This window comes from Acinonyx jubatus, chromosome D2, assembly GCF_027475565.1.
Source record: "Acinonyx jubatus isolate Ajub_Pintada_27869175 chromosome D2, VMU_Ajub_asm_v1.0, whole genome shotgun sequence".
NCBI classification, from domain to species: domain Eukaryota; kingdom Metazoa; phylum Chordata; class Mammalia; order Carnivora; family Felidae; genus Acinonyx; species Acinonyx jubatus.
In genome coordinates this window covers 36790836-36805340 of record NC_069393.1, presented here as the reverse complement: position 1 = coordinate 36805340, position 14505 = coordinate 36790836, and the positions used below count along the sequence as shown (strand labels likewise).

At 48.6% G+C, this 14505-nt stretch overlaps 1 protein-coding gene across 5 annotated transcripts in view; it reads left to right on the top strand.

Annotated features, from left to right (window-relative positions):
* The window catches only part of DLG5 (discs large MAGUK scaffold protein 5), a 126602-nt gene that overhangs the window by 65971 nt on the left and 46126 nt on the right, over window positions 1-14505 (top strand). For all 5 annotated transcript variants that reach the window (XM_027062400.2, XM_053207720.1, XM_053207718.1 and 2 more), the window contains 2 exons: window positions 10531-10790; window positions 12032-12344. In XM_027062400.2, the coding sequence (XP_026918201.1) occupies window positions 10531-10790; window positions 12032-12344 (573 nt within the window). The remainder of the gene's footprint in view (window positions 1-10530; window positions 10791-12031; window positions 12345-14505) is intronic.

The following is a 14505-nucleotide window of genomic DNA, read 5'->3' as shown; positions in this document are numbered from 1 at the left end:
GCTCTGGGCTGATGGCTCGGAGCCTGGAGCCTGTTTCTGATTCTGTGTCTCCCTCTCTCTCTGCCCCTCCCCCGTTCATGCTCTGTCTCTCTCTGTCTCCAAAATAAATAAAAACGTTGAAAAAAAAATTAAAAAAAAATTGTGAAACTGTCACAAACTTACAGGAGAGTTGCAAGTGTAGCACAAACAATTTTTCCTTCTTATTCCAGAACAAACTGCCAACCTGTGTGCTTTTCATGAACAAGGGTGTTCTCCTATATAACAGTAATACAAACATCAACGTCAGGAAGCCAACACTGATACATAATACCATCTAATCATCAGCCCCCATTTGAGTTTTCCCAGTCGTATACATAGTGTCTTTAATAGGAAGAGGATCCAGTCCAGAACAAAGCAGTGCATTTACTTTTCTGTCTTTTTGGTCTGCTTCAGTCTGGAAGGGCTCCTCAGGCTGTGACGTACGTAGCTGTGATGCTTTAGAAGATTACAGGCCAGTTACTTTGTAGCATGTCCCTCCACCTGGATTTGTCCAAGCTCCCGGTTGGATTCCATTTGTGCATCTTGGGACTGCCATAGAAGGGACACTGCCACCTTCTCCCTGTGTCTTATTGGCTGGATAGGAGCCATTACCAGTGATGTTTCCTTTGATCACTAAATGAAGGTGTGCTCTCCGGGCTTCACTGCAGAGTTACTTGTTTTCCCCTCGCCTGCCTGCCTGCCTGCCTGCCTGCCTGTCTCTCTCTGTGTGCACTCCTGATTCCCTGTTTTATTTGGTGGGTTGGGATTCATTGTCGCCAGTGGGAGCCTCTTCAGGACTGCTTCTCTGTCTTTTTGACAGGTCCTTCCCACTCTTTGAGCACTTTTTTGTTCTTTGGCACAAGAAAATGTCCCAGGCTCATTTTATTTCCTGCCCCTGCCTTGGGAATCAACCATTTCTCCAAGGAGTCCTCATTCCTTTTAATAGAGGATGGCACTTAGAAGCAAGGTCTGAATGTTGGGTCTGCATGTAGCTACTGGGTATAGTGATAGTAGTATAGTGATACTACTGGGTATCACTGCTCCCAAGTCCTCTCAGTGGCCAGAGTAGGGAATATCTGAGTACTCCATCACCCCCCGCCCCCATTACATCTCCATTTCCATGACTCTCCCCCCCCCTTATATTCAATATGTAATATATATCTTGAAAATCTCACACTCCCAGTTATAGTCCAATACAACAATGTCCTAGGTTCATTCTACTTTCCTCCCTTTCTGTTTTTGCTAACTCCCTCTTATGGCAGTGTGAAACCACAGCAAGAGGCAGGGATGATAGCCCTGGATGAGGGTTTGGTGTGCCTTCTCTGCCCGGGGGCTGGGAGTGCTGGCCGCCCCAGTCTGAGGGCAGGCCGTCCCTCCCTGCCTTTACCTTTACCCCACTGTCTCCTTGCTCACTTATTTGTGGACATTTTCCCACCCTGGTTTAAATTTGGCTCAGTTAGCCTTTCACCTTGGGTTTGGCTTGGATTTTATTTTTCTGTGAGCGATTTCTCATTCCAGATGTGTTGCTAGCTCCAGCTTAGCCTAAGGGGAAGCCCCATGGTCTTTCCAGAAAGTGGCAGAGGGGGACTTGTTCAGGGAGGCAGACCTTATCTCCTGTGGTCGTCTGTCCTGGAGATTACATGTTGCATATAAAGCAGTGGCACTGTGTACCTGCGTGTGTGAAGCGCTCCATGGATGCTTGCTATCGTCGCTTTTATTCTGGTCCCATCAGTGCTGGACTGCAGTCTCCTCTCGTGGAGGCTGTGGAGTAGTGGCCACGCCCCCACACACGGCTGGGCAGGATGTAAAAGGGGCCACTTTTGCCGTCAGCTTGGCAGCTCCTCAAAGTGTTAAACGTACAGTTCCCGTGTGACCCAGCAGTTCCACCTCGAGGTGTATACCCGAGAGAATTGAAAACACATGTTGACACAAAAACCGGTAATGGGAATGTCCATAGCGGCATCGTTCGGAACAGCCAAGAAGTGGAAACGGTCCGGATGTCCACCGACTGATGGACGGGTAAATAAAACACAGTGTATTCTCTACAGCGGAATGTCATTCGGCATAAGAATGAATGACGTGCTGATACCTACTGCTCTACGGATAAACCTTGAAAACGTGGCGCTAAGTGGAAGAAGCCAGTCACAGAAAGACCACATGGTGTATGATTTCATTTATATGAAATGTCCGGAACAGGGGACCCCATAGGGACTGATCGTAGACGAGGAGTTGTCTGGGCCAGAGGATTGGGAGGAGGGAGGTGAGTGCTAACGGGCACGGGTTTCCTTTCGAGGGGATGACAGTGTTCTGGGATTACGTCGCAGTCGTCACTACACAACCTTGTGGGTTTACGACCTTGTGAATACACCAACTCCGCTGACTTGTGCACTTTAAAGGGTGAATTGTGCAGCATACGAATTATATCTTGAAAACAAGACTCCAGTTGCCACCTTGTCGTAAAAAAAATGTCTGCCCTCATGAGGCATAAAGTTTCATTGCCTCCCGTTCTCTGACTTTCCTGAGGACTTTTACAGCTTGAACAAACATCCGGACTGAGATTATTCTTTCCCTTCCTCCCCTTTCCTGTTCTTCCCGCAGATGACATGGGAAGGTTTTCTCCGTGACCCCTCCAGCCCATGTCTTGTTCTCTTGTCCTTTCCTACAGCTGTGACCCTTGCGGGGGGTGGAGGGGCAGTTCATTACAACGGTCAGTAGGTTTCCCCACTTCTGGCCAGCTGGACTGGGGTCCCTTGGCAAGTGCCACCTTGGGACCCCATCAGGAAAGGAGGCTGGCTGCCGTGGGGGTGGGGGTGAGGGGACATCTCTGAACTGCCAGGACCACGTGCTGTCCTCAGCCTGGGCTGCCTCACCTTCACCAGGACTGAGGCGAAGCTCATTCTTGGGTAGGCCAGCGGCTGAGGAAGTGGGGGAGCAAGGGACACGGGGGTGGCCACAGGTTTCCTCCCCACAGGGCCCGAGGGCAAAGGTTGACCTCGCTGGACAAGGCTGGTTTTGTTGCCTGGCTCCTCCCACGCCTTGTTAACTTGAAGAGGCCCTTGCGGGGTAAATGGTGCTGTTTGACTTGCGTGTTTGCTTGAGGGATTTGTGGGGCTCCCCAGCCCTCTGCATGATTTATCTCCGAGGAAATGAGGCAGGCCTGGCAGGGAGGGGCGGCACGGGCTCTCCCACTTTCCCTGTGCGCGTGCGTGTGTCCACATGCCTGTGTGTCGGGGGAGGCTTGCAGCCTGGCCGGCCCATCTCCAGGTGCCCCAGTCAGAGTGCGCCATCTGCATTCTTCTTGGTTGCCCAAGAGATCCTGGGCAGAGGTTGTCAAGCCTTGGCTGGGGGAGCAGTGTCTGCTTCTTTACTGCGGTGACACGCGCTCTTTGGTTAGAAAAGAAACACTACAGACAACAGTGAAGTCACTCCCCCCACCGCAGCTTTTGGTGACTCCTGAAAGTTGGCTTCTTTTCTCAGATATCCCGAGAAAGGGGTATTTCTTCGTTTCTGATGGGCAGGCCTCACAGAAGCCCAGCAAAACTGGTGTTCCTGACCAGTGTAGAGATGAGGGCAGTTCTGTCATCGGCCTCCCTGTGGGGTGTGGGGTGCAGCCCAGCGGCCTGGTCCTGCTGTGTGGATGGAACCAGACCCTGGCTTTGCCCCTCCGCTGGGCCACTTCCTCCCCGGTCCTCGAGGGCTGGGAGAGTCGCCTGCCTGAGACGAGAACATTCCTGCCTGTCTCATCTTAGAATGCTGGACTGAATTTAAGTATTCTCTCTCACTGGGAATTGCATTAGCCTTGCTGGGAAGCTAAGCACTGTGTGTGCAGGCGTGTACGTAGGTCAAGCTATCTATCTAATAAGACCATAGTCTTCTGATTATGAAAAGGAAAAATTCTACACTAATAGATAGGATGGCTTTTCAAATTCTCTGGAGTTAACTGTGGCCATGATTTTGCCAAACTTCTTCAGAGGCTTTTGATCACATTCCCCCAGGCATGATTCTGAGCCTTGTTTGTAGAGGAAAGTTGAGAAGTATTTGGGGGCCTGCGAGCCTCTGAGTGGATGCTGTCTGTCGGGAAAGGAATTATTCTACATGACTTAGGGCTAGAACGAGAATGAGAGGGTAGAAGTCGAGGAAGGTGGATTTCAGCTCATAATAGGCAAGATCTGGTCTTGCACAGTGGTCACCTGTGGTGCTGGGCCGCGGCTGAAACAACACAGCCTGGATCCCACCACTCAGCTCAGGCTGGGAGTGAGCATCAGAAAGGATTCCGGGATCTGCTCAGGATTTTCCCTGACTGACGCCGTCTCTCTGGGAACTTGTGACCCATCCTGGCAGCCGGTTCACTGCACTGGACTGTCACACAGGCTCTCATCCAAGCTCCTTATGGTTAGGGCATTTGGGGGCTATTGCCCAAGGAAGAAAGGCCAAGCCACAGTGTCGACTCCAGATTCTGTTGCGGACCCGTGAAGATACCATGGCCCAAAATGAGGTCTTTGTGCTGTGCCAAGGCTGCCTTTAGAGCTAGCTGCTTTCTTGAGGAGGCTTGGAGGACGAGGCAGCTGAGGAGAGCATGCTGCTGGTCTGCCCAGGGCTGCCACCTTGTGAGAAAGCCCAGGAATGGCAGCAGTGGTTTGTTCTGCAGAAGCCACTGGATGCTTTTGGAGCCAGTGGGGTTCTCACCTGGCTGAGGGGATGTTGCGAGAGTAAAACGTTTGAAGTTATTTTTTTTAACTTTATTTTTTATTTTTAAAAATTTACATCCAAATTAGCATATAGTGAGCAATGATTTCAGGAGTGGATTCCTTAGTGCCCCTTACCCATTTAGCCCATCCCCCCTCCCACAACCCCTCCAGCAACCCTCTGTTTGGTCTCCATATTTCTGAGTCTCTTCTGTTTTGTCCCGCTCCCTGTTTTTATATGATTTTTGTTTCCCTTCCCTTATGTTCATCTGTTTTGTCTCTTAAAGTCCTCATATGAGTGAAGTCATATGATTTTTGTCTTTCTCTGACTAATTTCACTTAGCATAATACCCTCCAGTTCCATCCACATGGTTGCAAATGGCAAGATCTCATTTTTTTTGATTTCCGAGTAATACTCCATTGTATGTATGTATGTGTGTATACACACACACACACACACACACACACATATATACCATATCCTGTTTATCCATTCATCCATCGATGTACATTTGGGCTCCTTCCATACTTTGGCTGTTGTTGATAGTGCTGCTATAAACATGGGGGTGCATGTGTCCCTTCGAAACAGCACACCTGTATCCCTTAGATAAATGCCTAGTAGTGTAATTGCTGGGTCGTAGGGTAGTTCTATTTTTAGTTTTTTGAGGAACCTCCATACTGTTTTCCAGAGTGGCTGCACCAGCTTGCATTCCCACCAACAATGCAAAAGAGACCCTCTTTCTCCGCATCCTCGCCAACATCTGTTGTTGCCTGCGTTGTTCATGTTAGCCATTCTGACAGGTGTGAGGTGGTATCTCATGGTGGTTTTGATTTGTGTTTCCCTGATGATGAGTGATGTTGAGCATTTTTTCATGTGTCGGTTGGCCATCTGGATGTCCTCTTTGGAGTAGTGTCTATGCATGTCTTTTGCCCATTTCTTTACTGGATTATTTGTTTTTTGGGTATTGAGTTTGATAAGTACTTTATAGATTTGGATACTAACCCTTTATCTGGTATGTCGTTTGCAAATATCTTCTCCCATTCTGTCAGTTGCCTTTTAGTTTTGCTGATTGTTTCCTTCACTGTGCAGAAGCTTCTTATTTTGATGAGGTCCCAGTAGTTCATTTTTGCTTTTGTTTCCCTTGCCTCTGGAGACATGTTGAGTAAGAAGTTGCTGTGGCCAAGATCAGAGAGGTTTTTGCCTGCTTTCTCCTTGAGGATTTTGATGGTTTCCTGTCTTACGTTGAGGTCTTTCCTCCATTTTGAGTTTATTTTTGTGTATGGTGTAAGAAAGTGGTCCAGGTTCATTCTTCTGCATGTCGCTGTCCAGTTTTCCCAGCACCACTTGCTGAAGAGACTGTCTTTATTCCATTGAATATTCTTTCCTGCTTTGTCAAAGATTATTTGGCCATACATTTGTGGGTCCATTTCTGGGTTCTCTATTCTGTTCCATTGATCTGAGTGTCTGTTCTTGTGCCACATTTGAAGTTATTTTTAATTGGAATGTTTGAGGTACTGTCCACAAGTCGGGACACTCCAGTCTAAAAGCTGGACCTTTTCCAGTCACTGGTGGAAGCACCGATTGACGCAGAAGTCAGAACTCTTCCTTTCTCTCTTTGTGTCCTGGGCCTGTGTGGGTATGAGTCCTTGTGGGACATTTTTCTCACCCCTCACTTGTGGGCACCGCATTGGGTGATGTGCTTGGTGTCCTCCAGGCCTCACTGCCTGCACCTGGATACCTTCTGGTATCCTCAGTTTGTCCTGGACTCAGGGGCTCAGTTCTTATTTGGTGGCTTATGGAAAAGAATAATGTTATATCTCCATCTCACAACGTGCAGAAAAAAAAAAATATTCCATGTAGTTGAAAGATTTAAATGTGAAAAGTAAAACTACAACTTTTTAGATGAAAATAATAGGAGAGTATCTTTGTGATCTCAAGGTAGGAAGGAGCTTCTTCAATAAAACAACCAAAGCCCAACTGTAGAGGAAATGATTGATAGATTTTACTGTATCAAAATGGGAAACTGTGGTATAACATAAGTCATATACTGGGAGAAGATTTTGTAATAAATATAACAGGGAAAGGATTAGTGTCTGGAATTTAAAAATAAGTCCTACAAGAAGAGGAGAGAGAGGGGTGGGTTGGGAAGGAGGGAAGAAGGAAAATCAAAGATACAGACAGGCAGTTGATAGACGAGAAGATGTGTGTAGTCAGTAAGCAGGAGTCATAAGGAGAATTGCTCTGTCTTTCCAGTCATTTGGGGATGGGAGTTAAAAAAGCTCTTGCTTGTCTATGAAATTAGCAATACTATAAAAAAATCTAACTTTCCCAATAGCCAAGAGGTAGAGACAACCCAAGTGTTTTTGACAAATGAATAGGTAAACAAAATGTAGTAAATATCTACCCTGGAATATTATCCACCTTTCAAAAGGAAGGAATCTCTGTCACATACTATGGCATGGATGAACCCTGAAGGCATTCTGCTAAAGGAAGTCAATCCATCACAAAAAGAGAAATACTACATGATTCCATTTGTATGAGGTGCTTAGAGTTGTCAGATGCAGAGAGAGAGAATACAGAAGGGAGGCTCCTGGGGCTGAGGGGAGAGGGGGATGGGGGGGCTGTTGTTAATGGGGATTGAGTTTCAGTTTTGCAAGATGAAAAAGTTGTGGAGGTGGGTCACACAACGGTATGGATATACGTAACACTACTGAAATGGACACTTAAAAATGTAAGAAAATGGTGAAGACTGTTATGGCGGCCATGTAAACTTCCAACAAACAGGCAAAGAGCGCAGATGTGTTCATGTAGTGAAATCCTACTTGCGTTGCTTGACCGCATCTCAAAAGCAACGTTGAATAAAAAGGAGAACACATGTTATGATACCATAAGAGATTTTTATGAATAATAGGGAGAATGAATAAAGTATCGTGCATGGAGATGGGTAGCAGCAAATTTAGGGGAGTGATTGATTCAGGAGGGGAGGGGGGGGTGCTGGATAGAGGAAGAATGTGGTGGGGACTTTAGCAACACCCATAATGCTTTATTTCTTGGGAGAACAGTTCGAGACATGTGACAAGATAGCAGGATTAGAGCTGGGTGGTGAGTACTTTAAAATGGTGTTATATTAGGTGCTCTGCTTTTCTGTATGTTTGGAAGATATTCTGTTTTTTTCATAAAAAAAGACTTGAGACAGTAGAGTGTGCTTAGGGGTTTTCTGACTGGTTTAAGTGTGCAGCTCTTGTCTGCCACATTGAAGCATTTTTACAAAACAGTCAAGATTTTAACTGCCAGGGGCGCTTGGGTGGCTCAGTTGGTTAAGCGTCCGACTTCAGCTCAGGTCATGATCTCACGATTCATGGGTTTGAGCCCCGTGTCAGGTTCTGTGCTGACAGCTCAGAGCCTGGAGCCTGCTTCAGATTCTGTGTCTCCCTCTCTCTGCCCCTCCCCCACTCATGTTGTTTTTTTTTCTCTCTCTCTCTCTCTAAAATAAATAAACATTAAAAGGATTTTAACTGACAAAGAACCTATTATTGCTTTTTAATTTAATCTAATTTTAATTTTTTTAATGTTTATTTATTTTTGAGAGAGAGAGACAGAGACAGAGAGAGAGAGTGCATGCAAGTGAGTGGGGGAGGGGCAGAGAGAGAGGGAGACAGAGAATCTGAAGCAGGCTCCAGGCTCCGAGCTGTCAGCACAGAGCCCGACACGGGGCTTGAACTCATGAGCTGTGAGATCATGACCTGAGCTAAAGTCAGATGCTCAACCGACTGAGCCACCCAGGCACCATCCCAATTTTTTTTTTTTAACATTTATTTATTTTTGAGACAGAGACAGAGCATGAATGGGGGAGGGTCAGAGAGAGAGGGAGACAGAGAATCTTAAGCAGGCTCCAGGCTCTGAGCTGTCAGCACAGAGCCCGACGTGGGTCTTGAACTCACGAACTGAGAGATCATGACCTGAGCCGAAGTCAGAGGCTTAACCGACTGAGCCACCCAGGCGCCCCTATTACTGGTTTTTAAAAATGAGTTTGTATTTCAGTGTCCTTGCCTTGTGAGATTTCCTTTGCAGGAAAGAGTTTTGCTTGAAAGAAGAAAAAAAGAAAGCCAACTAGGAAAAAAGGGAGCAACAAGAGTAACTGCCCCGAATGGGCAGATTTGTGGGGTGCCCTTCCTCTCTGATGTCTGTGATCCTGGGAGCTAGGGCTTACATCTTAGGGGAACAGACTCACTTTCCTTGTCTCTGGGATTCTGACTTCTGGGTCTCATTTATCATGTTTATTGAGAGTGGACATTCCCTTCCAAGGGAGTGTTCGGTATCCTAGCTTCTTCTGGTTCTTGGTGCTGCGAAAATCTGATAACCCTGGGTCCACGCTGAATAAGCAGATGACACTCGGTGTGTTGCAGTTGGAAGAGTTAAGCGAGCTTTTCTGGTTGAGTCCTATCATTGGAGGAGTAAGGAAACTGGAATCCAGAGATGTGGAGTGACCCACCCAAGGGCTCAGATCCCCTGTCGTGCTTAGCAGAAGCCAGAAGGCCCCTGGCAACTAATGAACTCATCTTGCTGTTTACTCTTTAGAGCAGCACCTCGAGTGAACTTCAGTACCTGCAATTCAGAGTAGACCATCCTCTTGCTTACAAGCCTTGCATGGTTCCCATCTTGCTCAGGGTACAGTTTTTGCTTGCTGTGAGCTTTGGAGCTGTGCCCATTTCTGCATCCTCTTTTCACTTCAGCTTTGTTTGTGGGGCTCTGACCGGAGCCCTGCCCTTCTCTTCTCTTTGTGCCTAGACCATGTGTGGTGGTCCCTGCCTCAGGGCCTTTGCACTTGTTCACCTCTGTGTGCTCTAGCTGCTGCTCTTCATTTGCATCCAAGCTCAGAAGTCACCTTCTTAGAGAGGCCTCCTTAAGCCTTAGCCCCTCTATATTTTCTTAGTAGCCCTGATTATGATCTGAAGTTATTTTAGTTATTATTTTTATAATGATAACTCTCTCTACCTCTCTACTTGTCTCTTTGTGTTTGTTTCTGCCCATGAGGATAAAAGGTCCCTAGGTCACAGTCTTTACATGACCTGTCCAGCATCACCGGCATCTAGAATATGTTAGGTACTTGTACTGGGGTCCTCAACATCTCCCCCCAGGTTTGGTGATTTGCTAGGAGGATGTATAAGACTCGTCATATAATCACACCCAGGGCTAAAAATTTCAGTGAAAGGATCCAGAGCAAAATCAACAAAGGGAAGAGGTGCGTGGGACAAAGTCCAGAGGACTTTGCGAGTTTCTGAGAGTCCTCCCCTGCGGAGTCACATGGGACACGCTTAATTCTTCTGTCATTGAATTGTGACCTATTCCCTGCCCCGGGGTTTTAGTGGGGTCTGGCCGTACAGGCACCCTCTGCTGAGCATGTACTGAAATTCTGGACTCCCAGGAGAAAACATGTGCTCAGCCTAAGCCACGCTCTGTCCAGTCCAGGCATGGGGACCCCCTCTTATCGCCTTGAGGAACGTTTTACATGAGTGTAGGGGACTGCTTGCCATTGAAGTTCCCAGCTGCCAGCCAAGGGTCAGCTTGTAAGCAGGTCTTTCTAAGGATAGACGTCTCGGGGCTGCAACAGTAACTCCTTTCTCCCTCTTCGGAAATATTTGTGAGTGAGTGAATTGGCCAGTGTGATTGAGAGGCCTGTGGAATCACATCTTGAGCCTCCCAAAGGCCAGAAGGTGTGGCCTCCCCTCCTTTGTCAGCAGTAATACCCCCGGACAGAGGACAGTGGCGAGCCCGCCCTCCCTCCTGTCCTCAGGTCCTTGGTAAGTGTGCCTCTCTGGTCCCTAGGTGTTGAAGCACAATGGGTCGTCAGAAATTCTCAATAAACTGTACGACACGGCCATGGACAAGCTGGAGGTGGTCAAGAAGGACTATGATGCCCTGCGGAAGAGGTACAGCGAGAAAGTTGCCATCCACAACTCCGACCTGAGCCGCCTGGAACAGCTGGAGGAGGAGAACCAGCGTCTGCTGAAGCAGACGGAGATGCTGACTCAGCAGAGGGACACGGCCATCCAGCTGCAGCACCAGTGTGCCCTCTCCCTGAGGAGGTAAGAGCCACCCGTCCACCCATCTCCTGTGTGAAGAGAACGGCCAGAGGGCCAAGTGGGTCTTCTCTGCCTTGGGACCGCTCTCCTTTGTGGGCTTATTGTTATCTGCAAGGCTCTCCGCTGTTCCCAAGGAGTGGGAAAAAAAAAAAAAAAAAGGGAAGGCACAAGTGACTGTGCGTTTTCATTTGAAAAAAATTTTTTGGAATATTTTGGAAATGTTTTGTTGGCACTCAGTGTGGCTTGGGAATTGCACTTTTTCCTCCCGTCTGAACAGCTCTGATGTGTTCTGATCACCTCGTTTCTTACATCTCCTCATAAGCCTCTCCCTTCTGTGTCATCTACCCGCCCAGCATAGGAGAGTTATTCATCCTAGGCATTGTTTCTTCTAAAATTTCACTTTTTTAAAGGTATAAAATCTGTAGGGAAGTGACCCTTGCCCTCAAACACTGTTTCGTAAGGTACATTCCTGCAGAACGCCAGTTCTCTGGAGGGTTCACTGGTGTCCTATGCATGCTGTTCTCTGGATGTAAAAGGGATTAGGAGTTGCCAGGTTATACTTAGACAGGTTATACTTATACAGTTGCCAGGTTATACTTAGACAGAAGTCTGTGGGACTTCTCAGAGCCTTCACTCTGATACTCTGTACTAGTCTCTCCAGGAGGGGGACACAGTGTTTCCCAATGTAAGGCCATCAGAGAACACACTTTTTTTTTTTTTTTTTTGATGGCACTTCATGAAGGATTGGCATTCTAAAGAACATACATTCACAAATGCTTCTATAGAGCTGCAGGCTCTGATTTGCAGGGTTGCCTGTGTGGAAGGTGCCTCCTGGCCAGAAGGACTGAGCTGTGTTCTCGCCCCAGTCACCCACACCCAGGCCTTGTCATCTGTATCTGAAAAATGAGGTGGTCGGACTAAATGATCATTAAGTCCATGTTACCTCTCATATGCTGCGATTCTAGCATCGTTTTGTTTTTATTTTTTAAAAATAATGTGGCTTGACCGTGGAAGAAATACACTGTTATTCCTAGTAGAGCAGAGGGCATGAAGTCCTCAGATCAACTTCTGGTATTTGTAAAGGCTGAGAAAAATTCCAGGTCCGGGGGCACCGGCACTCCGTGACTTTCCTCTGTCGGAGGTGCGGATGACCTCACTCGAAACTTCATGCTTGACTGTCCAGTACGGCGGCACGGCCTGGGCAGGTCCCCGCCCCCCGTGTCCCAGCTGCCTCTCTCCCCCAGGTTTGAGGCCATCCACCACGAGCTGAACAAGGCCACAGCCCAGAACAAGGACCTGCAGTGGGAAATGGAGCTGCTGCAGTCGGAGATGACCGAGCTGAGGACCATGCAGTTAAAAATGGCAAAGGAGTCGGAGAAGTACAAGGAGGAGCGGGATGCCGTGTACAGCGAGTACAAGCTCATCATGAGCGAGCGCGACCAGGTCATCTCTGAGCTCGACAAGCTGCAGACCGAGGTGGAGCTGGCCGAGTCCAAGCTCAAGAGCAGCACGTCTGAGAAGAAGGCGGCCAGCGAGGAGATGGAGGCACTGAGACAGGTGGGTGTGGGGCGGCTGGCCTCCTGCCTCGGGGAAGGCAGGGCGATGGGGGCCACGGCATCCGCACTGGTAGCCTCCTCCTGTTGGGTCTGCGTGCTGGCTGAGTTATCGAATGCGGCCTGGGTAGCTGCTGAGCTCACACTTGGGGCCCGGCTCTAGCGTGCCGCAGAGCATGCAAAGGGAAGTCCGGCTGTGGTCCGGGCCTTGGAGCTTAGAGCATAGCAAGAAAGTTGCAGGACATGCACAGACAAGCGTGGGCTCCGCTCACAGGCACTCTCACACCCAAACCCTTGGTTAAGTGATTGTAGATCAGCCTTGTGTTGACGGTCAGTGTGTGTCTCAAAGATTTGCTCACTGAGAAGCAGGATCCCAAGGACAAGGGCTTAAAGCCATCCATACCTTTGGCCTTGTGAATTCAGGAGAGCACCCTCAAGGATTTTTTTCCCCTCTACATCTGAGGAGTCTGCTCTTTAAAGGGATCATCTGGACTCTGGCTGGGAAGATGTGATAGTAGGCTGAGCACAAAGCCCTTCTAAAGCCTTGCTCCCTGGGGCACATGGCCTCCAGGTTCAGCTGCTAGGGGTTGAGTAGCATCAGAACTGAGCCAGAAAGCTTGACTCCTGAGTGATCAGCAAGGAGTCTCTACATCTTTCCTACCTGAGCCACCTTGGCCTTGTTGCTAACACATTTTTCCCTCAGGTTCATGTGTGCGCTTCTGGGGCTTGTGTGGACTGGTGGACTCCTCCTATTTGAGATTCCCTTCCCATCCTGTTGGTTGATCTGCTTAGAGCTGCTGAAATTGATCACAGCAGACTTTTATCCCATTGAAATAGTTCTCCATTCCTGCCTCTCCATTCTACTTGCTCTGCAGCTCTGTTAGAATGCAGTCTTTAAGACTGGTCTGTGAGAAGAGAAAAGCAAGGTGTTAAACGTCGGGCAAGTAGGCAGGGGCAGCTTGCATTAGATTAGTGTACCCAGCGCCCTCCAGACTGAGCATGAGGCAGGGCTGATGCCTGAGGGGTGGGCCAAGGCCTGTGAGGGTCTCTGCGGACAGTGATGCCTCCTTATGCCCAGGCGGTGCGAGGGGCTGTGGGAATGCAAGGGACAGGGCCCTGTGCTTGGAGAGGGGCGCTCCTCAGTCATGGGACCTCCTACCTCTCTGGGCCTCAGTTTCCTCATCTACAAAATAGAGACAATAGCAGTGCCTCACAGGGTAGCTGTGACAGTCCAATGGATGCATGTGGAAAACACACTTAGAATGGTGCCCCGTAAAGTAGGAGTGATTTGAGTGTTTACTTTATTGTTAAGGTGATTATTATGCCTGTCTGGATCTTACTGCCTCTTGGGACTAGGGTGAGCACTATGAAGTTGTTTCTGTAGGCAAAAGTGGGCCAGATGGGAGCAATTTAGTATAAGGGGGGTGGGGGTGGGGGTGCTGAGACTTATCCAGGCCGTGAGGACAAAAGCCTCATGAAAAGGAAGATCTATCTACTTTGATGAAATTTTTACAAGACCATGATGAAGGAATTTTTAATAAGCACAGATAACATATTAGGACTTGGGCATTGTGCCAGAGAAACCATCCCTTCGCTTTTTCATTCTGGTATCTGAGAGCTTAACTGTTGGGGGAAATGTGGATATTAAAGAAGGAAGACAAAACGATGAAGAAGGAAACTTTGGAAGTGACTAGTCAGTCACTGAACGAAAAGGTCCAGGAGAATGTGTAAAAGGCATGGAAGGTGGTAGGACAGCAGCCCCCTCGAGGGGTTTTCAAGGTTCTGGAGGTTAATGGTGCTCTTGTAGGGGTGTGACAGAGCTCCCAGTTTCCCGCGGTGCCAGCAGCTGGTGGCGGTCTGCCGTCCCCCCCCCTGCTCCCAGCGCTCAGCATGCCCTTCGGCCTGGAGCCCAGTTTCTGGGCCTTCGCAGGGGGCATTGGCTGGATGCCAAGTCTGCCTGTCAGCTGAGGCAGGAATCTAGGCACTGTTCCGAGTCAGCGGGCCGGACAGGAGAAGCTCTGCTCCCGCCCCAGCAGCTCCCAGAGCTGAAACGCTCCGCTCCTTCTCCAGTTTGTCTGGCTTCTCAGACAAGACCACTCCCCACCTGGCCAGAGGAGGCCAGGTCTGTGGCCTTGGCGGTCCTGGCCTTGAGGTGCCGTTGGGAG